The following is a 27,880-nucleotide window of genomic DNA, read 5'->3' on the forward strand; positions in this document are numbered from 1 at the left end:
TTTACCAGAAAAACACCTTGATGATTCCCAAGACATTTGGGGAAATATTCTGTGGACTACTTTTTTCTGTACTTTTTTGGGAGGCTTGAGTCCCGCTACATCTAATGTGAAACTAACACAGCATTTCATAAAAATAACACCACCCACAGTCAAACATGGTGGTGATAGTGTGATGGTCTGGAGCTGCTTTGCTACTTAAGGACAAAGGGCTCCAGAAAACAAACAAACAAAAACCAAAACACCTCAAAGCGTTCCCACTCCAAAACCTGTACTGGCATCTGATTGAAATTCTTTTGCGCGACTTTAAAAAGGCCATTACTGCTCGCTGTCAGTTATTGCAAATAGCTAATTGCAGTTCTTGCTACCAAAGGTAGCACAAACAGTTATTAAGGTTACAGGGTAATCATGTTTTTAGAAAGGGTCAGGTAGGTTTCGATAGCTTTTCTCCTTTAATAAATGAAATCATCATTTAAAAACTACATTTTCTTATTTTGCATGTTATTTTCCTATAATATTAAAATTTGTTTGCTCTGAAAAATGTGACAGGTGCCAAAAAAAGTCAGGAATTGGGCAAACACTACTCAAAGAAAATTAAAGGAACACATTAAAAACTTCAGATCTCAAATCATGCTGGATACCTATACTGATATGGACAGTGTAATGTGTTAGGAATAGGCCGAATTCTCAGGCAAACCAAAAATAAAAATGAAAAAAATTTGTGGCAGCCTCATCATTTTTGATGTAAATCCTTGCAGTAATTCAAGATAATACTCAGTAGTTTCACCCCCACCTGGTTCTATCCATGCCTGACAACATCAGGGCATTATGTCCTGGAGGATCCCGTCTATCAGCAGTCAGGTCATTAATAAACACGAGTGTTCCTTTATTTCTCCATACTTTTCTCTTCCAGTCATTCTGGTAAACGTTCATCTTGGTTTCATCTGCCCATAGATTTATTTCCACCCAGAACTGCAAAGCCTCTTTTAGATATTTTCAGACATCTGGCCTTCCTGGTGATAATTGTCACCAGTGGTTGTTGTAAACCCTCTCTATTTACATTCATAAGGACATCTCTTAATTTGTTGAGTTTTGCAATATTATGACTCAACTCCTTACAAGTGTTGTCTTGTGGTGAATGAATTTTTTTTAACTAAGGAAAGAATTCAGCACTCCTCCACTTTAATTGTCTTCTGTGGTCTTTTAGGCCTTTCGGTGTTGCTGAGCAGGCCGGTGCATTCCTTCCTTTTAAGAATGTACCCGATTGTCTATTTGGCCACTCCTGGAGCTTTTGCAGTCTCTCTGATTCTTTTATTGTGTTTTTCAGCCTAATGATGTCCTCCTCCAGTTGCATCAGCATCTCTTTGGATTTCATATTGAGCTACCAAACACAAATTCAACACTTCGAATCATATCCACATTTTTTATCTGCTTGGTTTGTAAAGAAATCACAAGGAAACATGAAAAAAATATAAATCTACTTGACAGTCAACTGTACAATTTTTGTCTATAAAAATGTCTGTAATACCCAAGCAGTTACTTCAGATTTTTTTGTTAAACATCTTCATTTAAATCTGCCCTTCAGTCACACCTTAATTGTTTGGTTTAAAATTCACGCAGGCAAACCTGCAAAAACCGTGCAAGACTTGCTTTGTCCAAAATCTTATAGACCTGGCTATCTAATGGCTTAATGTTCAGCAAGTGCATGATATATGGTACATTTTGATAGTTTATTTTATGGTACTGTTGGATTGCATAATAATAAGGCATTTGTAACACTATATAGAGGAAACTCGTCTCTGCAGTGGTCCACTTTGTTAACATACAGACAGATATATATCTGGAGTCTAACTGTAATCATTATTGTTTCAGTCCGGTGCACACTACGTTTTCTGTGGCAGTGATAAACGGCACTGATGACCATTTATGTTTTACATATTGTGTTGTGTGTTTTATCTGTTTTTAATGTTTTATGTGAAAGTCTATGTGTGTTCTGTATAGTTATAAAAAATTAAACCATGTGTAAATTGTAAATATCAACAGAAAGTAATGAGTAGCAAATCTGTTAAACACATATTTATTTTCACAATAGAACATAGAAAAGAAATCAAACGTTTACACTGAGAAAATATAACTTTAGACAAATATTATCTCATTTATAATTTTTTAATTTGGCAGTAGCCAAGCAACATGACTGGGTGTAAAAAGAGCATCTTAGAGAGGCGGAGTTTCTCAGAAGTAGCGATGAGCTGAAAATTGAGCATCTACAGATTGTGAAACAATTTCAGAATGACGTTTAACAACATAAAATTGCAACGATTTGTCTACCATACATAATTTCATTACAGAATCCCAGGAATGTGGACAAATGTCTGTGTGCAAGGGACAATATATAAAAACTCAGTGTGATCTTGTGGTGATCTTCAGGCCCCCAGGTGGCACTACATTAAAAACAGGTGTGATTCTGTCATCAAAAACACTGCATGGGCTCAGGAACACTTCCAGAGACTACTGTCTGTGAACACAGTTCATTGTGCCATCTGCAGGTTAAAGCTCTATGATGCAAACAAGAAGACAATCCAGAAACACTACCATCATCTCTGTACATTTGAAATGCAGTGATGCAATCGGGAAACTGTTCTGTGGACAGATGAATCAAATTCTGAAATTCTTTTTGGAAAACATGGATGCCAAATCCTCCAGAGTAAAGAGGAGAGAGACCATAGTCCAACTTGTTATTAATTCAAAGGCCTGCATCTCTTATACTATAGGGTTGTGTTAGTACCTATTAAATTGGCTGCTTACACCAAGATACCATCAGTGCTAAAAGGTATATGCAGTTTTTGGAGAATCACGTGGTCTCATCCAGATATAATCTTTTTCATCAGGACAATATTTCAGCAATGCTAAACCTCACATTGCAGCTATTACAACACATAACATTAACAGTACAAGAGTCCAGGTGTGGAACTGGCCTGACTGTAGTTCAGGTCTTACACCAACTCAAAACACAGCATGAAAGGGAAAATACAACAACTAAGACCCAGGACTGTTCAGTAACCAGAATCCTATTTTATAAGAGAATACGATGATACTGAGCAGCTGCCCTGTTCAGTTTCCAAACGTTTACAGACTGTTTTTAGAAGAAGAGGTGATGATACACAGTGGTAAACATGGCTGTGTCCTACTTTTTTGGGGTGAAATCTTGCTGCCATCAAATTCAAAATTACCTTTGCAATATCCTTTTTTTTATATTTTTGAATGTAATTAGATTTTTTTTTAAAAATTAAATTAACTTTCATTTAGGCTCCTGTGTGTGTGTGTGTGTGTTTAAAAACTTTAGTTTTTACTAGTTATATCTGGGTATTTAAAATAGAAATGAAAGAAACTGAACTTGATTCTTGTGTTTACAAATGTGGCAAATACCGAAATCATTACTTTTTGTTATTATTACTTTAAGTATTGGCTAGTTTTCATTTTTCATTGTAGCTGTCTCCTATCACTTTGGTTGTGTAAAGCCGGCTGCTTCACATTTGCTTTCCATTCAAGCATCGCGAAAGCTTGAATTGAAATTCCGTTTGCATTTGTTTTTTTTCTCATATTAGAGTGCTCCATTGGTGTTTTAAGACACTGATGACATTAAATTGTCTTAGACGGTTAAGTAAGGATTAGACCAGATAGGGATTTCTATCAAAAACGTGGATTTTGACCGTCTAAAGTGAAGTGTGGTAGTTTACAGGGAGTGCTTGAACGCATCACAAGTGCTCGCCTTTTTTGTCGCTGAAAGTAGGACCTAAACGTCTTTGACAGTTTGGGAGAGGTGGCTGCAGGGGACGGGTATCAGGTTGCTGATTTCCCTGGTTTTACATGGAGCACCTGTGTTTGAAACATTTAAAACTCTTTTTCTGGGAAGTCTGGAGCTTTCAGAGGAATCTGTTTCTTGAAAATGCCCAAACAAACAAAAACTCTCAGTTTGGAGATAGAACCGCGATGGAGACCTGCACTGTCCGAACCATGCCGTGCAGGGAACAGACTGTAGTTTCCGTTTGAGTCCCAAATTTTGACCGGAGCGACTATGGACAAGTTCCTCCAGATCGCTCCGCACTCCCTGGCGCTGGTGCTGTCGCGCCTTTGCAGAGGAGATGGAGAGGACTCACCGTCGCCACCGGCCTTGCTCTCAGTAAACTTAAAGCATCACTCTGGCTATGAGGTCTTCGCTAATTTCAAAGCCGTCAACATGCAGCATTTCTGGAACAAGGCGCTGACACACGCGCTGACAGAGATCTTCTTCCTGGGCTGGATAGATGAGCATGTGCTGCTGATCCAAGGGAAAGAGGTGCACCTTCAGGTCCTCAGGAACGGATGGACGAGACGGACCTTGCAACCTCCCGAGGGCTTTGACATCAAATACATAGGTGGGTAAATTGTCTAGACATGCGTGATAACAACTACAAAGCATCTTAGAAAGTTAAATGTAGCCTCAGGGTTTTCTTGTCTTCCCAGATGGATGTGTTCTAATATGGGTTGTTTGGGTTATAGAAACAAAGTACTGAGTCCTTTAGAAGTTTAAAATACCCTATTCATAGTTGGAGACAGTATTCAGCAGTAAAATAGACAAATCTTATCTCAAAGTTGTGTGTTAACGGAGATATTCATCAGAGTGAAAAGAACTTGCTCAGATGTCCTTATAATAATAGCCGAAGAAGAATTTCTTCTACAACATTTGTGATGATTAAATTCTGACCCATGAAGTTCAGGTGCAAACAACAACAACATTTAGCCGTACATATGTTTTTATTATAGTTTCATATGAATTCAAAGCACTCATTAAAAGAATTATCAGCTTCATTAAAAACAAAAAAACATTATAATTTATTAATTATCTAGTAATGATTACTATAATTACTAGTTATCTCTGGCTCTCTTCCACAGCATGTCTTTGTCCTGTCTTCCTCCCCTAACCCCAATTATTTGTGGCTCTCTGTCGGAGCTTTCTTCCTGTTAAAAGGGAGTTTTTCCTTCCCACTGTCGTCAAAGCACTTGCTCATAGGGGTTCATATGATTGTTGGAATTTCTCTGTTTTCTTTGTGTGATTGTTGGTCTTTACCTTACAATATAAAGCGCCTTGAGGCAACTATTGTTGTGATTTGGCGCTATATAAATAAAACTGAATTGAATTGAAAGCTGGATCGCTCTATTAAAATGCTGTCCACTTTATAAACTGCCTTTTTGGTGTGTCGTGTGAATCCGTTCTCATCAGCAGATCTTCTCGTCTTTTCTGGCTCTTCAGAGCTCTTCTGTGTTTTTGTTTTTCACGCTGACGTCCACACCTCTTTTTTACGAGCTGGCAGAAACTACTGATTGGCACTTTTAGAGATGAGAGCTCAAATATGTTCTCCTGCAGTTGAATAATTGAATAATGTGAGTCTGTGAGTAACGTTTCGACTGGCTAGTCTCAGTGAAAAAAAGGGAGTGTAGGCATCATATCACCTTTTAACCTCAGCTGCTTCATGTCATGAGGCTTACTCATCCAGATAGCACAGACAGGATTGGAGCCCAGTTTGACTCCAGTTCAGCATTCCCACACTCTGATTCCGATTCTTCTGACAAGGCCATAACTCATATATGTGCTGAGACAGGTTGGGACGACTTGAAGTGTTGTCTAACCACTGCACCATCATACTGAGAGTTCATCATACTGGGTTTGCTCTGTGTGTGCATACGTCTGTGTTCAAATGAGACAGAGAGGCGTGCAGCTTGTCAGAGATCATCTTATTTATGTTTATTTCACAATAGAGCCAGGGTTTGAATCATCTTGTTTTATTGATGAGCAGCATCAACCTGCAGCAGGGCAAATGCAAACAGAAAAGTCAGCAGGGTTGGGTGTGTGAAAGAAGTGAAGACTAAAAGTTTTAGTACTTGTCTTTTACTGCATAGGCTGATATCAAGAGTCTGCAATTTGAAGAATATGAGCAAAAGCATGGTTTCCAGGATTGTTTGCCGTGGACGTGGATCCTAAAAACCTAAATGTGGAGGAAATTATTGTGATTCAAATGATTGCAGCCATGACAGTTAATAACTTTGATAATGCTGACAACATTAGTGGTCATTTGAGAATAAAGTCCTGTCCATATATAAGGTAAGCAGTTGGTCACTGCTTACTCTCTGGCTGGAAGCTACTAGCCCAACAGCACCCTTTGCTCCCAGTAGTAAAAACTTAAATTCCATCCATCCATCTTCTTCCGCTTTATCCGGGGCCGGGTTGCTGGGGCAGCAGCCTAAGCAGAGAAGCCCAGACCTCCCTCTCCCCGGCCACCTCCCCTGGCTTATCCGGGGGAACACCAAGGCGTTCCCAGGCCAGCCGAGAGATATAATCTCTCCAGCGTGTCCTGGGTCTGCCCCAGAGCCTCCTCCCGGTGGGACATGCCCAGAACATCTCACCCAGGAGGCGCCCAGGAGGCAGATGCCCGAACCTCCTCAGCTGGCTCCTTTCGATGTGGAGGAGCAGCAGCTCTACTCTGAGCCCCTCCCGAATGGCTGAACCTCTCACCCTATCTCTAAGGGATAGGCCAGCCACCCTTCGGAGGAAGCTCATTTCCGCCGCTTGTATTCGCAATCTCGTTCTTTCGGTCACTACCCACAGCTCGTGGCCATAGGTGAGGGTAGGGACGTAGATCGACCGGTAAATTGAGAGCTTTGCTTTTACACTCAGCTCTCTCTTCACCACGACGGACCGGTGCAGCTTCCGCATCACTGCGGCCGCAGCACCAATCCGTCTGTCGATCTCCGGCTCCCTTCTCCCATCACTTGCGAACAAGACCCCGAGTCTGCGAACTCCTCCACTTGGGGCAGGAACTCATCCCCGACCTGGAGTGGGCACTCCACCCTTTTCCTTAAAAACTTAAATTGATTGCCTTAAAGTTGAGATCCGTTTGACTGCACAGTGGTATGTTTGCCATTACAACATTAAATTGACTTCACACACTCACCTACCACACTTTCACTGCTTGTTAATATGAGTACCCTACTCAATCAATCACATGGCTGCAGCTCAATTCATTTAGGCATGTAGACATGGTCAAGACGACGACCTGAGGTTCAAACCGAGCATCAGAATGTGGAAGAGAGGTGATTTAACTGACTGGTTTTTGGTTCCAGGCGGACTGGTCTGACTGTTTCATTAACTGTTGATATTCTGGGATTTTCCCCCACAACCATGTCTTGAGTTTATAGAGAATGGAAAAAAAGAAAATATCCAGTGAGCGGCACATCTCTGGATAGAAATTCCTTGTTGATGCCAAAGGTCAGACGAGAATGGTCAGAGCTGATATGAAGGCAACAGTAACTCATGCTTGTTACAACCAAGCTATGTAGACGAGCATATTCATCAAAGCTGATGAGCTACACAGCGGAAGGCCACACTTGTTCTTAGCTTAGCTTACACCTGTAAGCTAAGAACAGGAAGCTGAGGCTGGTCTGATGGGGGTCAGAATTTAGTGCAAACAACAAGAAAGCACAGATCCATCCTTCCTGGTATAAACGGTTCAGGCTGCTGGCGGTGTAACGATGCAGAGAAATTTTTCTTGGCACACTTTTGTTCCTTCAGCACCAACTAAGCATTGTTTAAATGCCACAACGTACCTGTTACCTGAGTACTCACCATGTCCATCCCTTTATTAGCACAGTGTACCTATCTTATAATGGCTGCTTCTAGCAGAATAACACACCATGTTACAAAGCTCTGTTCATCTCAGCTGATTCTTTAACATTGCAGTGAGTATATTGTACACAAATGGCCTCCAGAGTCACCATCTCTCAATCCAAAAGACTACACCTGGGACGCGGTGGAATAGGAGATTAACAGCTGACAAATCTGGAGCGTTATTACTGAAGCAGCATTATGTTATCATGTTAAAATGAAATTTTGTAAATTGTTGCTAGACCTTTTTCTTAGGTGAATCTCTGGATTGGGTTCTTCATATCATCAAGTAGCTCAGCAGATATTTTCCAGGTAGACTTTCAGGGTTATTCACTTCATCTTGCTGTTTAAACAGTTGTAGAAGCACAGACCATCAAACCAAACTCTTCACTGTTAAATTTAATAAAATAAATAATTATTTTTGTCTTGAGTGACTTTACAGTGAGTGTTATCTTAACTCTGCCTTTGAGCTGCTTGAAATCAGCTCTGCTGAGCTGAAAAGCCGCTAGTTCTGTTACAAAAGACGTGATAGATTGGGATTGTGTTGTTCTGTGAGAAAAGGTGGCATAGCTTGATTGATACCGGTGAAGCAAACACAGATAAGCTCTGGAATGTTTGTCTTATAGCTAATAACTCACCAGACGTTATAAATCCTGAACCAGCTGACTTTGTATGCTGTGAATCCAGATGCAAATGACTTTCTCATGTATGTAAGCTTTGTGTAGGATACATATTTTTAAAACTGAACCCCAAAAAAGACAGACTGACATCATTTAGAAATCATCAGTTAGTTGAAGGCTGTTTTTGTTGTTCTGTTGTAGTACAGTTTAAGGGGTTGTGTTTTTGCACTTACCACCACTAGGAAACCTATTCAGTCTCTGGTTTTGTGGTGTTGTGTTGAACTTGAACAATTTTGCCTCTTTTCGCCTGATTTCAGTTTATTTTTTCCAGATTGAAACACTCAATATGTGTTTCTTTACTTCTTTGTGAAGTAACAAAATGAACTATAATTGTGATATCTCAATGAAATCTTCTGATTTTCAAAAGTGAGCTGCAAGTTTTACTGACTCATTTTCCAGCTGTGGTGTCAGGATGTTACTTTTTGGTAGACAAGTTCTAACAAAGATCAGACAAATTTCCACCATAGGGTACTCATTAACTAGAGGTAAGTGTTGGGGGGTAATGCATACACACACACACACTGATATGATATTTCATTAGCATTGCTATGGAAAGAAAATTCTTCAGAAAAAAAGCTTCAGGACTTAAACTATGCAGTGAATTTAAAAAAAAAAAAAGGACTGCACTTGCACATAGTCCAGATTATCAACCAAACAGTCTGAGAATGTTTGATTGGGGCTGTGAGCCAAATAGCAGCCGGATTAATATATTTAGAGAAAAGTTGTGGATTTTCAGCTATGTGGAAACAAAGTGTTTTTTAATAGGCGACTCAGTCTGATTAACAGAGGGACTTTGTATCCTTTAGCAGCCTACAAACAATAGACAGGGGACGGGGTGTACCCCTTAGGAAGGAAAAGTCGAGTATTTGTTCCACAAAAAAAATTCTACTCAGCTGCATTCCCAGCCACAGCACAGCTCTCCACTGGAAGGAAAGGGAGGGTTTTAGGAGAGAATTAAGGGAAATGTTTGACGCAGCGGAGAGATGGGATGCTATATATCTTAATGTCAGATCAGGATGTGTTATGGTGACTGTTGTGTCAAAAAAAACCCCAAAATATTAGTGTCTTAATTCGAGAGTTTGAGGGAACAAAAACATGTAATGCTATGAATGTGCCGCAGGAGGGCAGACCGCTGGGAAAAATGCTTCTGCTTCTGTTTGTGAGGAAGTTGGATGTTGAGTGTGTGTTGAGTGGAATCTCTCCAGGAGCATCACTGTTAGTCAGTCGACCAGTTTAGTCCAGTATGGTGGACTAATGCTATGGTGTTTGGTGCAGTGTCCCTTTGGGTTTTTTTATTATCAGGTGACTATTTTTTTGCATTATTTTTGTTAATGACCAACTTGTAGCAAAATTTAAAAGTAGTAGATTTGAATTTATATACAACCAAGTACAAAAAATTAAAAAGGCAGCTGATAGTGGTTTAAAATTTGACCAAGACATCCCGTTTTCCTTACTACCTTTCTTTCCCATCTTCACCACATCAGGCTTGAGATGATCTATAAACAAATGCGTTTAAAGTACAAAAATTAGTTGGCAGCATGCGTGATGATAGCGTAGATGCACCATATCGCCAAAAGTATTCGCTTATCTGCCTTCACACACATATAAACTTGTGTGACATCTCATTCTTAATCTATAGGAGTTAATGATGTATGCCCAACCTTTTGCAGCTGTAACAGCTTCAACTGTTCTGGAAAAGTTTTCCAAAAGACATAAGAGTGTGTTTATGGGAATCTTTGATCATTCTTCTAGAAGAGCATTTGTGAGGTCAGACGCTGATGCCGGACAAGAAGGCCTGGCTCATAGTCTCCTCTCTAATTCATCCCAAAGGTATTCTGTCAGGTTGAGGTCAGGACTCTGTGCAGGCCAGTCAAGTTCTTCCTCACCAAACTCTCTCATCCATGTCTTTATGGACCATGCTTTGCACACTGGTGCTCAGTCATGTTAGAACAGGAAGGGATCATCCCCAAACTCTTACCACATGAAGCATTAAGAGTTCCTTTCACTGGAACTAAGAAGAACTCCTGAAGAATAACCCCACATCATAATCCACCAGAATTTACACTTGTCACAGTACAGTCAGACAAATACCATTCCCAAACCCAGACTCATCCATTGGATTGCCTCAGTGGGATTTTTCACTCCAGAGAAGATGTCTCCACTGCTCTAGAATCCAGTGGCGATGTGCTTTAAACCAGCGGTCCCCAACCTTTTTTGCGCCACGGACCGGTTTATGCCCGACAATATTTTCACGGACCGGCCTTTAAGGTGTCGCGGATAAATACAACAAAATAAAACTAGTACCGGTACCGAAAAAAAGAAGATTTATTCATAACACACGTGAAAAGACCCAGGAAAACCGAGTTAACGATAAAAACAATAACAAAATAACGCTGAAAACCGATAAAAACCTTGAAAACCATATTTTTCGCACCTGAGCCTCAACTCTCATGGCCCGGTACCAAACGACTCACGGACCGGTACCGGTACAAGGCCCGGGGGTTGGGGACCGCTGCTTTAAACCATTGCCTCCAATGCTTTGCATTACGCTTGGTGAAAATATGTAGTCTATCTTTAAAAAGTAGGTGAACTAGCATAAGGCAACAAACTGTGATCAGGAATGGGTCACCATCAGTCAGGATGTGTCCCAGAAGTCAAAGAATTATGATAAGTCAACGTTATGATGAGGAATGGTCTTTATAAGTACTGACTCTTAATTAAGATTAAATTGCCACTAAAAGTCTTCAAAGCATATTGTTCTTCACAAAAACTTTCGAAGATCTATTCCTGCCCTGTCAGTGCTCTAAGGTGATCACAACTTGTTGACTTCTGCTCGTCATCCTGCTTCTTAGCGATTGAGCACAGATTTTTACTCAGATAAAGATCTGATCATTGATCCAAATTGTAATTTGACAGTTTCTTGCCTCATGGTTAGGCCTTTTTCCTTATGACATGCATAGTTCCACTATGGAACATGAAACTAATGTGCTGTGCATAGAGTTTATAGCTCTGTTATTTTTCAACCTTTCCCTTGGCGGGCTTTTACCAATTCATTTTCAGTTGACAGGCCAGTCAAGTGTCTTAGGCTACGTCCACACGCACCCAGGTATTTTTGAAAACGCAGATTTTTCTATACGTTTGCACCTTTCGTCCACACGTAAACAGCGTTTTCGGTCACTGAAAACGGAGATTTTTAAAAACTCCGACCAGGGTGGATATTTTTGAAAACTCAGTTTTTACATGTACGTGTGGATGAGAAAAACGGATAAAACGCAGAAAACGCAGTGTCAAAGGTGTGCGCCTTTTTTGACGTCACACTGTGCACCACGTTATTGTTTCGGTGAAATGAATTTCTACAATACTGTTACTGTTAATTTTACTCTCTGCAGTGTTTAAATGCTTACATATACACACACAGTTACTGTCCCTCCACACATACGACTCGGTTCTGCTTCTATGCCCCATCCTTGTTTACTTTTTCCCACCGAGGCTTCTAGACTTCTGATTGGCCAACATTTCTACACGGTTAGGAATATATCGCCACCTGTTGCTTTGGCATGTTCCTAGCAGCGTTTTCCTTCATTTCTCCCTTTACATGTGGACGGGATTATTTTTTAAAACGAAAACGGAAAATCTCAGTTTTCAAAAATACCCGTGTACGTGTGGACGTAGCCTTAGTTTGTGCTAACTTTGTCTTAGTAGTCTCATCTTTACATTTCCTGAGGATATCTTACAAGTATTAAAAGTTGAAATAATCAATAAAACAGTAGATTCACATATTTATGTGAATTTTTACATCATTACTACTTTCTCATGCGTGCTCCAGCCTCAAACCTTTCTAGAATTGCCCTCAGGAGATGCAAGCTTAAAGGCAAACAGCTCACTTACGACAAAGTCCATGTCATGTCTGATAAGGACAGCAGCTGATGCACACTACCTACTTTGGTGTTCTGTATTAAAAAAGGAAAACTTTCATCATTCTCTCGGGTCCAAGTCACCAATTTCAGGAGAAATTTGTGAAAACAGCTCATGATGCATGTTTTTTTCTCAGTATATGCACCCGTGACTTATAGGCAAAGTTGAAGGATCTCCATTTTTCAGCATCACTGCAGGAGCATCGTGTGTCCGTAGAACAGGCAGCCCTTGTGCGTGCGTGTGTGTGGAGCCTGTCTGCTTTCTATTTTGAGTCGCTGGCTCTTTAAGAGAACAGCACTCAAAGGTAACAGCTATGAGATCATCGGCTTGCGTCGTCATGGCAACAAAGGCTGTTGCAGCACTACTGAGAAATAAAATGGCTGGCATGGTGGTGTCGCTCTCCCTCCTCCTCCTCCTCCTCCTCACCACCCCTCCTTTACTCTCCTCTTTCTTTTTGGTATCAGTGAACTGGAGCAGATTGGTTGTGACACCGTCCACCCCTCTGCCTGCACCCCATCCTGCCCTCACACTTTTCTGCTCCTTATTCTATCCCCCCACCTCAACCGTCCATTCACACTCCACGCATGTGAGTCAGCACGAGCCGGCTTCGAGCGGAGGAGCTGTCGCTTTTGGACGTTATTAGGGTGATGCTTTTGGGGGTTTTCGGTGCTCCACGCAGTTAAGTTACTGAATCAACTGGTGGAAAGCGCTGATGAGAAAGACACAAATCAGCAGGTTTAAAATGACTTCCACACTAGGTTGTGGCTTCACAGTCAGCTGAGAGACAAAAAAAAAGAAAAAAAGAGGAAGGCTGATTGTTCAAGGGGCCCCTCATCCTTCAAGAGTACAGCCAGTAATACTGAGAGGGTTGGAGAACAAGAGTAGGAAGGGAGGATGTAGAGACTGAGAGTTTTTGCAGTTCCCCTGGCTATCATCTGGATGCTGACATTTATTTATTTTTTTCTTGTATCTATTTTTCGAGCTGTTAATATTTGCTCTCCTTTCTGCCTTCTCTACGTCCCCCCTCTCTCTCTCTCTTGCTCTCTCTTGCATCCTCTCCTCTCCCCTCCCCTCAGCCTCAATCACCCAGACACAGACGCATGCATGCTCACGCAGAATCGCGCGCAGCAGGCGGATGCGCGCATACACTCTCTCTCACACACACATACACACACACACACACACACACACACACTCACACACTCTCTCACACACACACACATACTCACACACCCTTCCTGGAGGTGCTGGGAGCAGCTGCAGCATTAGCGTTGAAAGAGATTTGCCGTTGACTGGAGTTTGCATCCCCCCCGTTAATGAATGGATGCTACGGCGATCAGCTCAGGAGCTTCTTCCGTCGGATTGCGGGATATGGTGGATATCTATTCTTGAATTTATTTATTTATTTCTATGCTCTCCATTTTTTTCTCCCCACCCTCTGCTGGTGTGCTGTTGTCGAAAGGACGATGGGGTCTTGTGCTTGATCGGATAAAGATGGAGGTGAACGTGGCGTCTCCGCTGCTTGGCATACTATTGAGGTTTCACTGCCCATTAGGGTGAATGGAGCTTTTATTTCTGTGTTTTTTGAAGCGGGCTCTTTTGTTTTACGGGGATCGGCCGAGCACTCCTGTGGTGAATTGAGCTATTGTCGAAGACTGGGCCTCTCTTAAGCTTTGAATCTTTGACCATCCATCCGTCCCCTGCCTCTCTCCCCCTGCTACCTTCTACTCGAAAGGAACAAGCAGATCCCAAAAACCTCCGCTGAAATCTTCCCTCACCGTCCTCCTTCTTTCCAATGCCCCATTTCCCTCATCTCTACCCCTGCCCCCCCACCTCTCTCCTGCTCCCTCCTCCCACATCAGAGTGGCTACGTAATGTGCCTCCCTACGCATGCAAATGGGGATGCTACGAATGGTGGCTGGGACTGATGTCGATGAAAGGGTGATGCCTCGCGCAGTCACCTGCACCTCTGCTGCCACTGCCATCAATCCAGATCAGCCTGGGAGAGCCCAGCAGCCGATGACAACCACCCACAGTGCGAACACGGTCGTTTGTAGCTTGCTCGTGGATGTAAATGAGACATGTGTATGTGTGTGAAGGAGCACACTGGTTCCTGCCATGTCTGGTGTGTGATCGCTCTAGCGGGACGTTCTTACTAATGCGGGGGAGGCACTGAGCCCGAGGTTTGTCGACCTCCCCCTGCACACACCCCCCTTCCCCCTTTCCCCTTCTCCCTCCTTCCCTCCCCCCCTTCCCTCCCACCCCATTCCACCCCCCTCCCTCCAACCTTATCCCGAGAAGCCCAAGGGGGGTGAAGACCACCTGGTTTAAAAAAAGAAAAAAAAAATACGATTTTGAAAAAAGGGGGTCACGATGAAGAAGAACCGCAGCAGCAATCTGCGGCGGGCCTGGCCCAGCTCGGAGCTCGCCGAACGCCCGCTGGAGCACAACCTCTCTCGTAGTGAGAAAGACATCCGTGTGCAGAAGCAGCATCTTCCTCCGCCTCCTCCCCCTCATTTCTCTCCATCCCCGCCAAGTTATCGTGCGCCAGGTGAGTCAGACCCTCCCACTCTCAGAAGCTCCACCCTCTCTACTCACGACTGCTCCGTCAGTAAACTTTGGTCGCTCTGAAGTAGGAGGTGTTAACAGCTCCCTTTTTTCTTTTTTTTTTTTAGTTTTCCAGGGTGTTATCATAGAATCAATGACTTTATTTGCACTTTAGCGAGTCCTGCTTTCTTTCTTAAGGTTTAGGGCTTCTTGTTTTTCATATTCTGAATTAATATTGTAGTGTTTTAGTAGATTTATACGGTGTGTCTGAATAGTCTCAGTACAAGAACAAGTTGTGCATTCTGTGGCAGATTTGTATTTTGTGTTAGATAAGATTATGTAAAGGCTTGTGGCTATCCCAGTATCAGGAATGCAATTACCGGGAATCTTTTGATCCTTTCAGTACTTCTGTTACAAACATTAGCTTGTTCCTCTGTTCTCTTTCTGTTTTTTTTTTTTTTGCTTCTTTGCTATAAGACATTATAAAAGCAAACTAGGAGGGGATTTACTTTTGTGCCGATCTTGAGCATACGTGGCTTTTCTTATGTTTACTAGAATACACGTAAAGCCTTGTACAGCCACATACAGCTTAATAGGGACTGTGATACTGAGTAGAGATAACGTCATTGTGTTGCTTAACTGACCATTCAGCTGAGCAGGCTGAGGAGGCAGAGCTCTGCACACATTTCAGCCTAGGCAGAGGAACCATGGGCAGCACCAGATCTGTTTTCAAGTTGCTGAAGATGAGGAAGCACAATGCTTAATGAAAGATTAAATATAGAAGCTCTGATGATGCAGTTTCTGCACCTTGTCATATGATTGTCAATCACCTGATGCAGGGCAGAGGACAGGGTCACTACAGCAGATGCCGCAGCAGTGGATTCAGTGTGTCGCTTTGCAACCTTTCAGCAGAACCAGTGTTTGCTCTTTAAAGGGCTTGAAGCTCGGGCGTCTGGTTGTAAAGATGATTTCACTACTCACTACAGCTGACGGCAAAGCTAGCTTATGGAGAATTTATCTGGGGTAGGTCTTCAAAAATAGCTTTTCATTTAAATTTCGGATATGCTGATTGTCCAAGCTCCCATTTCTGTTCGTAAAATGATGTTAATCAGATAGCTGCGCTGTGGAGATTCAGGTGATCTCATACTCCGGTCGCCGCAGCAGCAGCTGCCTCGCTTTGCTAAGCTACGAGAAACGGGAGGAGCAAGAGGCTGAGGAAGCAGAGAGGAGGGGTGGAGCCGTTACAGGCAGGCGGCATACACACTGCTGCTGTTTGACCATTACATCATAGCTTCACACGCTGCGCCTGCTGTTCATTCATGATCTAACAGTTGTGCTTTTGCCTCCTCCTCCTCCTGCAGGTGACGTGTCTCCGATCAGTATGTCACCTATCAGCCAGTCACAGTTCATCCCGCTGGGAGAGATCTTGTGCTTGGCCATCTCTGCTATGAACTCTGCCCACAAGCCTGTCAACCAGGAGGCACTGGTGGAGCACCTCACTGCCAGCTTCCCAGGTATGCCCTCGCACCTGCATCTTAACATGGTACTGCACTCAAACATGAAGGAAAAATTGTAGAAAAAATGTTAAAAATCAAAGCCTAACAATCTAGATTTTATATTCATTTATCAGATATGCATGTTGTTTATTCACCATTTATTTGTCATATCTTGGTTTTTTTGTATTTCGATGTTTTACATTTAACTAAATTCTTCAAGCAGAAGAGTCATGCTCTTTATGTTTCACATTTTATGCACGTCAAATGCAGACGCTTTGTTCAAAGAGCAACTTAAACATGCTGATATACAGTTCCTTCTTGTAATATCTCACGAGTGGCTGATATCACTGAATGGCTTCTCATGAAACTCCAGACACTTTGCGTTGATTTGTTTATCATTAGACACTGAACTGGAAAGCATTTAGAAAATAATCTCATTTCAGTTTTTCACAAATTTTGTTTCCTGTCTTTACTTTATTTATTTTAACTAAGACAACCTGTTGCTTTTCTGCTTTTCGGTGGGCTTTCTTTTGTTTTCTGACATTTTCTATGAGCTAGCTGAAAACCTGATGGAAAATATAAAATCCATCTTTGCACTTAAATGATGACCCAAGTCTAAAATATATTAAAATACAGTAAATATAGATATATGTGACACTGAATGATGGTTCTGTATTTGTGGACTGTTTTCCCAGTTTTTAGCTTTAAGAATACAATCATATTTAACATTAATAGCTGGACTTCTATCTAGAATCAATATTCTACTATATTTACTACTGACAAATATCACTTGCATGTTTTTACAGTTAATATTTATCTTTATCTCCTGAGACACCAACAGGTTCTAAGACTGACACAACTCTGTAATTGCCTCCATACAGTATTAAAATAAAATGGATCAATGTTCGTATAAATATGATAAATTTAACACAAAATCCTCCTCCATTTGGATTTATTCAATATAATTAATACAAGGTTTGAACAGTATTGGCCAGTCAGTTTGTCCAATTACGTTTAAATCCTCTGAAAATGGGAAACTGTGTATAAAAATGGCTATAAATCTCGAACAGTTAAAAATTTTAAACTCAAAGCCTGCACTTTGATAACATCCTGATTATTTGATTTGGAATCCACTATAGTGGTGTACAGAAGAAAAAATGACAACAAATGTATGATTTTCCGAAACATTATGGCCCTAGCAGCATCTTACTTTCATATTTAACATTGTAAAACTCGTGCAAGAGAATTCAATTTCATGAAACTAGAGTGTTTATTGAACAAGTACAAATTCAAAACAAAAAAGAAAAGACATTACATCAGTAATATCACTTTGCATATGTGAGTTTTAAATTTAGCTATATCCAGCATTTTTATACAGCCGTTTCCTCACAATAGCTCTGCATGTGTCTTGACTGGTAGAGGTCTCAAACTGTGATCATTGTGTAGCCTGTTGTCATTCACAGATATACTTGCATATGTTTCCTTGCTGTAAAGCAGTTAAAATAAATAGTCGCATCATTTCTGTGTTAAAAACTATAACTGATATAATGTCAATACATTATATGAATGTCTATATAAAGGTTATGAGTGAAGTGAACAGCTTTGGATGATAACTGGGTATTTATTAAAGGGTCAGTCCATGTCAGATCATCACATGCCGCCCAGCTGAATATGTCAGATTTGCCTGAAAATGTCACACAATGCCTATATTTTACAAGGTGATATAAGATGTGAGTGATTATCCCAATCACTTGATGCATGTGGATGTGATATTAACAGAAACTTACTCTTTCTGAAAAAGGTGTTCATATCTGGAGGATATGAGACTAAAGGTTGATGAAAATGAATTTTTCCCATATTTAAGTTGGAACTATTCACCTGTTTTGGACTGTTTTAACCTCCTAAGACCCGAACTCTTTCATGGCATGCATTTTTAATTTCTCTTTGATATTTGGGCTGATTGGGACCTGATGAATGTAAAAACAAAGAATTACCAGATTTTTTTAAATTATTTTTACCTAATTTTTGTTTCTGAGAAAAATGAGAGCTACATATGAGGATAATTATTTGAAATTTCGATAGAACAGTAGCAGCATAATGTCCTGGTTAGTGGATATCAGGCCCTTGCAGAGCAAAATTGAGTATTTTGGTCTAAATAACCCAAAATGTGATGTCCACATATGTGGACGCCAGGTCCTAGGAGATTAAAGAATATAATGTGCCTTGCGTTTAATAAGGTTTAAACAAAATATTGCTCCTTTCCTGCAAAATTGTGGATTCTGCAGGTCTCCGAATATGCTGCCAGAGATTACACATCCAAATTATTAGTGACATCAGACATTGATCATGTTTGTTTGTTTTTTAAATTAGGAATTGAATGGAATAGCCCAAAAAACAAATCTTTTCGGAAACTAAACGTGCATTGAATCCAGACTAGAAATTCTCACAGTTTATCTGGAGTTTGTATGGAGACACTGGCACACATGGCAACAATAATTTGCACATTTGTGAAGGCAACATTAAAACCTGAACAACATTTTCAGGTTTTGGGGGCAGCATGTGCTGCTATCCAGATGGCTTCTAATGGAGGGCTTTGCTTATTTCAGCAAGATAATACCAAAGAACATTCTGTACGTATTACAGCAACATGGCTCAGGAGTAATGGAGTCTAAGTGCTAACTTGGCCTGCATGTTGTCTCAGACCTGTCATCTATTGAAACCATGTCCTGTATTATGAAAAAAAGCATACTGCAAAACATGCCTCAAGTTTCTGAACAGCAAGAATGGGAAATGCAAGCTAAACACCAATTAACTGTAAAACAGTCTTTTTATTTAAAGTCAAAACCCCTTCATTCTCACGGCATGGTCATGTTTAACCTAGAAAACACAAATTTATTTGGGATTATCAGGGAATTAAATAGATTACATTTAAAATTAAAATACTGGATCTGTTTTTGTGGTAAACTTTCACCTGTGGTGAACCATCAACAAACCAGAATCCAAAAAAATCCTGAACTACATTCACCAAACATAAGAAGCACACTAAAGATGGCATATGAGTAAAAAGTGAGACTACTACTACATTGTCCTTTAACACAGGGTATTTAATAGCCTGGATTTGATTACAGTTGCAGCTGGAAAAAAAATCCCTTGGTTAAGACTGTTCAATTGGGTAACTTTTTGCATATAAAGAGGGAAATTCACTTTGAGCAGCGTGTCATGAAAAGGTGAGGCAATGCAACACGTGTTAAATAAAAGTTTAAAATAAATAAATAAATTCAAGACATTGTTGATATCATCCCCTTTTCCACTTCTTTCTAAGTCTTAGTCTCTAAGTTTTTTACATTCCACTTTCTTTGCCTGCAACAAATGTTACCTACATGCCTGTATTTGAAGTGAACTTCAGGAATTTGAAGCTTTTAAAATAAAGCTGTGACTCAAATAATTTTTCATCTGTTTTCTGCAGGTGTGCCTACACCCAGCTCAGAGGTTTTGCGACATACCCTAAACATGCTGGTGCGAGAGAGGAAGATCTACCCAACTCCAGAGGGCTACTTCATTGTCACTCCCCAGACCTACTTTATCACTCCTTCTCTCATCAGAACAAACAACAAGTGGTATCACCTGGATGATCGACTGCAAGAGCGTCCACAGCAGCAGCAGCAGCAACAACAACAACAACAACAACAACAACAACAACAACAACAACAACAGCCACAGCAACAACCTCAGCATTGTGCTACACCTCAGTCTGGCAATGCCACACCATCCACGCCTGGCTGTCTGAGGGAGAGGCCTCCTCGCAAGAATAACAATGATTCGTACAATTCCTATCGCGAAGACCCGTCCAAACATCACCCCCCTGCACTCCCGAGCAAGTCACCGAAGGAGCACAGGGGAGATTCCTATCAAAGTAAGCCACCCAAGGATCACAGCAGCGGGGATCCTCCGCCGAGTGCGTCAGCCAAGGAGCACCGAGGTGAGCCGCCATCGTACCCCCATCCCCCGGCTCCCACCTCTCCCCCTGCCCAGCAATCGCCGTCTCAAGATCCAGCTGATAAGGGCAAAAACATCACTTCTTTCCCCTATAAAACTGACACTCTGACCAAAAAGAAAGAAGGAAGTGGTGGGGGCGGCGGAAGCGGCGAGAAGCAATCCAAAAGGTTCGGACTCAGGCTCTTCAGGCTGAGTTTTAAGAAGGACAAAATGAGGCAGCTGGCAACCTTCTCAGCCCAGTTCCCTCCGGAGGAGTGGCCGCTTCGTGACGAGGATGTGCCAACCACACCCATTCCCCGCGAAGTGGAGATGGAGATCATTCGCAGAATCAACCCCGACCTAACGGTGGAGAATGTTGCGAGGCACACGGCTGTGATGAAGAGGTTAGAGGAAGAGCGCACGCAGAAGAACAAAGCGGGGTCTTCAGCCCAGCACAGCGCACGCAGCAGGAGGGGCAGAGGCCACCGGAGGGCTCCACATGGTAAGTCCCGCTCTCATAGCAAACCGCGGACCTCCAGGGGAGACCCATCTGAGGGTTCAAACTGGGATCTTGTGTTCATGGAAAGGGATTACCGCTTCTTTAGCCACTCGTTAGTTCGCTCACCCCGAGAGGCTATGTACACCTTGGAGCGCAGGCGAAGTGGCGGCGCGACATACCTGGTCCACAGCAACCCCAACATCACTGAGTCATACTGCCCTGTTACCCCTGAGTGGGATGTGTCTGGGGAGCTAGCTAAGAGACGGACAGAGATGCCCTTCCCCGAGCCTTCACGTGGAACATGCCAGTCCAGAGTGCAAAGGAGTCACAGTCACAATCAGGACAGGAAGTCTCGTCACGAGAGGTCAGATCAGGCGAAAGAACGATCTCGGTCCATGGACAACTCTCTAAAAGGCCCGTCACTGGGTGCACCAGAAGACTTTGAACCAAGTCTGGAGGAGCGTAGTCATTACTACACTGATGATGGCACCCTGCGGGCCACGCAGAAGTCCTCCCATTACTCAAGGATCATGTTCTCTGCTGCTAAGTTCCACTCTGATTTCAATGTGCCTGATTTGGGGAAAGGGAGTTTGGATGAGTCAAGGATCCGGAGTACAATGGAGAGGAACAAAAGCAGAGACAGCCTGCCAACGTACAATGAGCTAATGGGACTTTCTTCTAAGCCCTCAACAGATGAGTACTTCCAGTGCAATACGTCAAATGAAACAATCTTAACTGCCCCTTCGCCTCAGGCAAAATCAGAATATGACACATTAACCTCATCAGGGGGACTCCGAAAGGGCTCTCCGGCTGACCGCCAAACGCCTCACCTCACCTCTCCTCACACGATGGAGTACAAAGAGGACTTGTCGGCAGCAAAAGGACAGAACGGCTCAACGCGACTGACGCCAAGCCAGACGCCGGAGCCGGCGCAAAATGCCCGTTTGACGCCACACCAACACAATGTCGATCCCGGAGGGGGAGGAGGTGGTATGGTGATCAAGAGGAAAGAAATCTTCAGCAAGGACACTTTGTTCAAACCTCCACACAATGCCTTGTCCAGCGGCTACGTGGACAGCAGCTACACCAAGTCTGGCACATTGCGGAAAGCCTCACATGCCAAATCAACAGAGGCCCTAGACAATCCTGAGCCCCAGCAGCCTTCCAATTCAGCGACTTCCTCAGCGTCACCTGCAGTTTTACAGGGCTGCTTAGAGCCAACAGTCCCCTCCGCCTCCTTTGACTATTATAATGTATCCGACGACGAGGAAGAGCCAGAGGAGGACTCGCACAAAGAGTTGGCTTCGGCAGAGGACAACAAAGACCACGGGGAAGGGGGTGGTAATGGTGGAGGCAGTGGTGGTGGTGGGGAGGGAACCATGCAGTGGCTCCTGGAACGGGAGAAGGACCACGATCTGCAGCGAAAACTGGAGACCAATCTGACTTTACTCAGCCCCAAGGAGACAGAGAATAGCAGCAGCCAGAAGTCAGCCCACTCTGCCCGTTTGGACAGCATGGACAGCAGCAGTGTCACGGTGGACAGTGGATTCAACTCCCCCAGGTATGTGCTAAAGTAAACTGCGTATGACATAAAAGTGCAACTTAGAGTGCGGTTAGGATGCTGAGGTAGAGCACACGAGGGCCTGAATATTTCCTCTAAAACAGATGTCGTGGTTATGTGTAGTTTGTTGAAATAAATAAAGCTTCTTGCACCCAGACCTTAGTGAAAGATGTCATGGGTCAATGTGAAGGCTCCAAGACCAAAGAATACTTAATTATAATTGATATTTTATCCCGTCGTCAACCTTCCTGGTTATGAATCTATTCACTGTAGCTGGCTAACGATCAACTCATCTGAGACTACTCATATCAGTGTCGTGTTACACTGTTTGCTTATCACTAGGCTGAAAAAATATGAGCTTTCAGCTTTGGCAATGGTGCTGTAAAGGTTCTGTATGTATGTCAAAGTCCATCCATTGAAGATGCTGGTTTGTGCTCATCCACCGATGTGCTTATTTAGCTGCTGACTGCTTTGTTTAAAGCAACAATGAGGTTTGTGCATGTGTAAATAGGGTGTGAACATCCTCACGGTTATTTTTTTCAATAAATAGATGAAAGTGTGCAAAATGGCACGCATTAACATCAGATTCTTGATGGTGAGCAATAAACCAGTCTCTGCCTATCAAACTTCTATTTTTTGGTCTTACAGGATCTGCACAGTTTTCAGTTTAAACACACACGTACTCGGTGGATGACACTGAGTTGTAAGAGGGTTGTGTCATCATACACAGTATGAGCTTAGATGGGCGTAACTACTGTGATGTCACTGTCGGCATCTGGCATGGTTGGAAAAGACAAAAACAAATGTGAAGAGGATGAGCGGGTCTGACTGTGAAACTGCACACTCATTGATTTATGCCTTGTGATTGACAATTTATTAGCTAATGACTGTGTGGTTTCATACCATGGGAAATCTTACCACAGATGATCAGGATTTATAGCAGGAAATATACCTTATTTTTTCTTTTTTTTTAAATTCAGTATAACCCAAAATGAGTGATCAAGCCCATACAATCAGACTTCTACAGCACCAGTCTTTTTGACACCACAGCCCTCTGCTGGCCTTCAGACAGAATGCAGGGTTAAGGCACCTCTGCTTTGGCTTTATTGTTCAAACCTGGAAGCTACAGCTATGTTTGCAGTGGTCATTACTTTTTGGAGAAGGTAATCTAAAAAGGACTGTATAATATACTATATGGACAAAAGCACAGAGCCGCCTACATAGTGCATTTTGCGAAGCTCCTGGTGTACAGTATTTGTGCTGATGTTAATGCCAGAGGAGGTTTGGAGCTCTGTAGCTATTCAGTCAACTGAGTATTGGCAACATTTAAGCGCTACTGGTTTGGTTCTTTATAGCGAAGTTGCTTTAGTTCCTAAACGCTTCCACTTTCCAATATTGCCACTTACACCTGATTGCAGAATGTCTGGGAGGGCGGAAACTCCACAAACTGACTTGATGCAGCATAGCATCCCATTACAGTACCACGCTCAAACTCACTGAGAAACATTTCTGAAAGAACAAGCCTTTCTTCCAGAAATGTTTGTGAAGTCAGACTGCATGGCTAGGTGCTTGATTTTATGCACATGTAGCAATGGGACTAAAAACACTTGAATTCAAAGATTAAACAGCGTATCCCAATACTTTTGTCCATCATGTAACCAGAGATGGGCGTTGCTGTAATCTGATTACTTTTTTTCAAGTAACGATTAAAGTAAGAGATTAATATTGCAAAAAAAGTCATTTGATTACTGCTGCTTTCCCATAGCCATGCTGCGTTACTGCGTTACTAAACCGTGATTTTGTTTGTGAGAGTGTCGCGTGTCAATGGTGTAAGCGCGCGCGACGTCCGTGGCAGCAACAGACGTGTGCAGATCAACATTGGATAACATGGAGGGCGGGAGAGAGTACGACCGTGCAGCATTTAAAGCTTGGAAGTACTTACATTACTTTTGAGTTTGATTCCATAAAAAGTGACAAAAACATTAGCGTCCGCTGTAAACTGCATGGAAAGAAAACGTCTTTCTACAGCGAAAACTTAACCTTCAAATCTGAGCAAGTACCTAGCACGCTGCCACAGGAATGTGAAATTCACAGAGAAACCCCCGGATCCTTCCACTGACATGACCGCTGTGGCAACGGGCAAACCTCCGCCTGCACCACTCGTGCTTAACAGGTGAAAATAGACTTAAGAGTGACAGGACTTCAGTGCTGCTGAATCTTTGATTTTATTTATTTTCTGCTGTGTTTTACTTGAATCTATCTGAAAGAGTGAGTGCAAACATAAAAAATATTTTATGTTATATGCTGGAATATACAGAAAATAGGTTTAAATGTTAAACAAATTTCTTCCAGTCAGAGAATGTTGCTTATAATTTCATTTTTCCTTGGTGCAATGTGCATAAAGTTAAAAGATTAAAAATAATAAAACAAGTTTTAAAAATAGACTTTTTCATTTGATTTAATTTTCTGGGCTGAAAGGTCTATTGCTTTATTACCTATTCAGGTTGTGTATCATGTTTTTAAAAAGTAACTAATTAGTTTTTAAAATAAGTAATCAGTAAAATAACTGGGTTACTTTTTTGGAGAAATCGTCAGTAATTAGTAACAATTTCTATTTTCAAGTAACTTGACCAACACTGGTTTTAACTGTAACAAACTTACTTTTGGGTATTTTTCAAAAGTTAAACAGCGGTACATAAACGAATCATACAAAGCTATTCCAACTCCATATTTTACTGGTTGCAAGCATCTGTTGTACAAGCCATTTCTGTTTCTTTGAGTGAAATATGAAGCCAGATTAATGTGTGAGAATCATGTGTGAACCAGTTCTGGATAAACTGACAGACAGTACAGGGGTGTATATCTTCCAGAAGCTTCTAGAAGGCATGCATGCTCTCATTTAATATTATCAAAAAGTAAAAATTCAAACCTAAAGCAATCGATGCTGGGCAAGCTCCAAAAACTGTTGGATGCTACACTTGGTAAAATAGAACATCTGCCATTAAACCTGCCTTACTATTATAAATCTTTGCTTTTCAAACTCACTGGCACTTACAGTACTACTTCGCATTTTGTAAATGTCTCTAGTTGGTAAAAGAGAATGATGGTAGATGTTTTCACACACTGATGATCATGTGTAAAATGGAATCGCCACTGTAATACATATTTTAATTTTGCTGTGTATATAGCGTTGATACAAAAACGAATATTTATTTATAAACTAATAAATATCCTGTATTTTGGAACTTAACATTGAGCTTAAAGATACAAGAAAGTAATTAGCATAATCGACATGTGGCAGATCTAATTGTTAACACTTGATTTACATTACCTTTTTGTTTAATAGCGTGATAATTTTGTCAATAACCTATCATCTTTTTTCCCCTCAGCATTCGAAGTCTGCTTTAAAATGGTATCAAAAGTATTTCAGTGGGTTTCCAATATGTTTTTTTTAAACAACCTCAATTTATGAAACTCAATTTTCGTAACAAAAAAAACTGCATGTCATGTTGTCTTTGTCGTGCAGGACACGTGAAAGCCTTGCATCCAACACATCCAGCATAGTGGAAAGCAATAGACGGCAAAATCCAGCGCTGAGCCCCGGCCACATTGGCACCAGTAGTATCGGACTGCCATTCAGCTTTCGCACCATCCCAGAACCCCCCACCACACAGCCTGAGAAACTCCAGAAGTCATCGAACTGCCTGGCCTCCATCACCAGCGTCTGACAGGCAGCACAGACTGAGACCATAACGGTGGTGGAGGAGAGAGGAAAGTGGGGTGCTTCACCAGTTTTTTCCACCCACGCTTTCCTCAACCAACACACACACACATAAACACTCACACGCGTACATCTTCAGACTCCTGAGAATCCATTTACTGGGACTGTTATAAAAACAGGCATGGCTTCAATAGACTGTTCCCACAGCTTCAAGAACTTAACTGCAAAAAACAGAAGAAAAACTACAGAATATCCAGACAACTGTAGGTGAAGGAACCTACCTGAAGTACTTTGATTTTGGTGACATGGACTCTAGTTTGGCTTATATCAAGATTCTTGACTATTGGTATTGGAAAGTAGTAGACTATAGGATTCAAGTTACATTTGGAAATATCAAGGAAAAAAACAACTTTTTATATTGCTTAACAATACATGTCCAATTAAATGTTCTCCTTCCTGAAATAGTTCTTCAGGACGATTTAATGTATCAGCACAATGTCAAGATAATAAAAGTTGATCCTGAGAACAACAAATGAAAGATATTAACACATAAATCAGCTCAGATTTGTGTACCGCAATGCAAATTATGTATGTATACTCGATACTTTTGATATCCTAATTATTATAATGGTGGTATTAAAGATGCTATGTGACCAAAAATGATGTTTGGGTAAAATTAGCTGCACCTCACCGCCCACACAAGCATTGCAGAAGATCAAACGGCTCTTGCAGCGCAGCGTGGTTTTGTGTCTGATTTTTGGAGCTTTTCTTCATATCACATGTGATGTTCAGGAAAAAGCAGATGTTTAAATTTCATTTTTGCCTCAGGACCTGAGTGTTGGCCTAAAAGCTGAAGTCATAGGTAACGGCACACTTTCAACGCTCATGCTGAAGTTGTTTTGGAGCGCTCAGTAGTCTAATCATAATATTCGAGAGCAGATGGAGTGTGTTACCTGTGTTTTATCTGCTTAATGAAAGGTAAAAATGTGGTGCATTTTGGGAAAAATTGGGCAGATTTGCAATAGCTGAATCAGTTGTGGTTTTTTGTGAAAATTTTTGTTGGTACTTTTATTTCAGTAAGTAGGCCGTTCCTGTGGCTTACACGTTAGCCTGCCAAGCAAAAGATCCATGGCGTGATTCCACAAGGAGATGCACATCGTTTTGGGGTTGCATCTGGTGTAAATATCAATCGTGCTGTGGTGACGCCCTGCAAATAAGAGAGTAGCTGACAGTCACTTAGTACATAAAAGTTCCTGTTAAAAGTCTCAAACTGACCAGAGGTGATTAATCAGTTAACTAAAAATCAGCCTTTCTGATGAAAGTTTTGGTTGATCTTTGACCAAAAAATTCTAAAAACTTGTTTCTGCTCTCACTATGTTTTTTCGAGAGGGCTTCTCATAGTCCATTATTAGTCTCACAAAACGACTCACTGTGGGCTTTGAGTGGACTTTGAGGACTTTTGATGATCAGATGGTAAAAAATAGAATATTAATTAGATCAATCAATAATGAAATTCATTATTAGGTTTATCCCTGAACATGGTGCACTAAGGCAGAGTACATAAACTGTATGAGAACAGCTACAGTAACTCAGCTGTTGTTGATGTTTGTTTAGAGAGAAAAAAGGCACGGGGATTTTCACTTTTTTTTTTTTTTTTTGACCACAAAATCAGTCATTTATAACTCTATAACACAAAAGGTGTCTTGCAAAGCTGAAATTGTACGCCCAGCACTACTGCCTTAAAGGGCATAAAGTCTTCCAACCAAGTGGGAGGAGCTGTATTCTCTATG

The 27,880-nt window shown here is 41.6% G+C and overlaps 1 protein-coding gene across 2 annotated transcripts; it reads left to right on the forward strand.

Annotated features, from left to right (window-relative positions):
- The first annotated feature begins 3,793 nt into the window (after positions 1-3,793).
- Positions 3,794-27,707, forward strand: stox2a (storkhead box 2a). 2 transcript variants are annotated; one of them, XM_040023784.1, is made up of 4 exons: positions 3,794-4,412; positions 16,200-16,352; positions 19,801-22,369; positions 25,896-27,707. In XM_040023784.1, exons 1-4 carry the CDS (start codon positions 4,073-4,075, stop codon positions 26,095-26,097), a joined length of 3,264 nt encoding a protein of 1,087 aa, XP_039879718.1. In that variant the 5' UTR covers positions 3,794-4,072; the 3' UTR covers positions 26,098-27,707. The 2 variants fall into 2 exon arrangements, with proteins under 2 accessions (XP_039879718.1, XP_039879719.1); XM_040023785.1 differs by lacking the exon at positions 3,794-4,412 and adding an exon at positions 14,561-14,842.
- Positions 27,708-27,880: the final 173 nt, after the last annotated feature.

Source organism: Simochromis diagramma, unplaced genomic scaffold (assembly GCF_900408965.1).
Source record: "Simochromis diagramma unplaced genomic scaffold, fSimDia1.1 OVJJ01000302.1, whole genome shotgun sequence".
Classification (NCBI taxonomy): Eukaryota; Metazoa; Chordata; class Actinopteri; order Cichliformes; family Cichlidae; genus Simochromis; species Simochromis diagramma.

Bases quoted from the DNA above. Each gene is read 5' to 3' on its own strand.
- stox2a (XM_040023784.1), top strand. From the start codon at position 4,073: ATGGACAAGTTCCTCCAGATCGCTCCGCACTCCCTGGCGCTGGTGCTG. The intron at 16,353-19,800 runs GTATGCCCTCGC...TGTTTTCTGCAG, and splicing joins CCTCACTGCCAGCTTCCCAG to GTGTGCCTACACCCAGCTCA. The intron at 22,370-25,895 runs GTATGTGCTAAA...TTTGTCGTGCAG, and splicing joins AGTGGATTCAACTCCCCCAG to GACACGTGAAAGCCTTGCAT.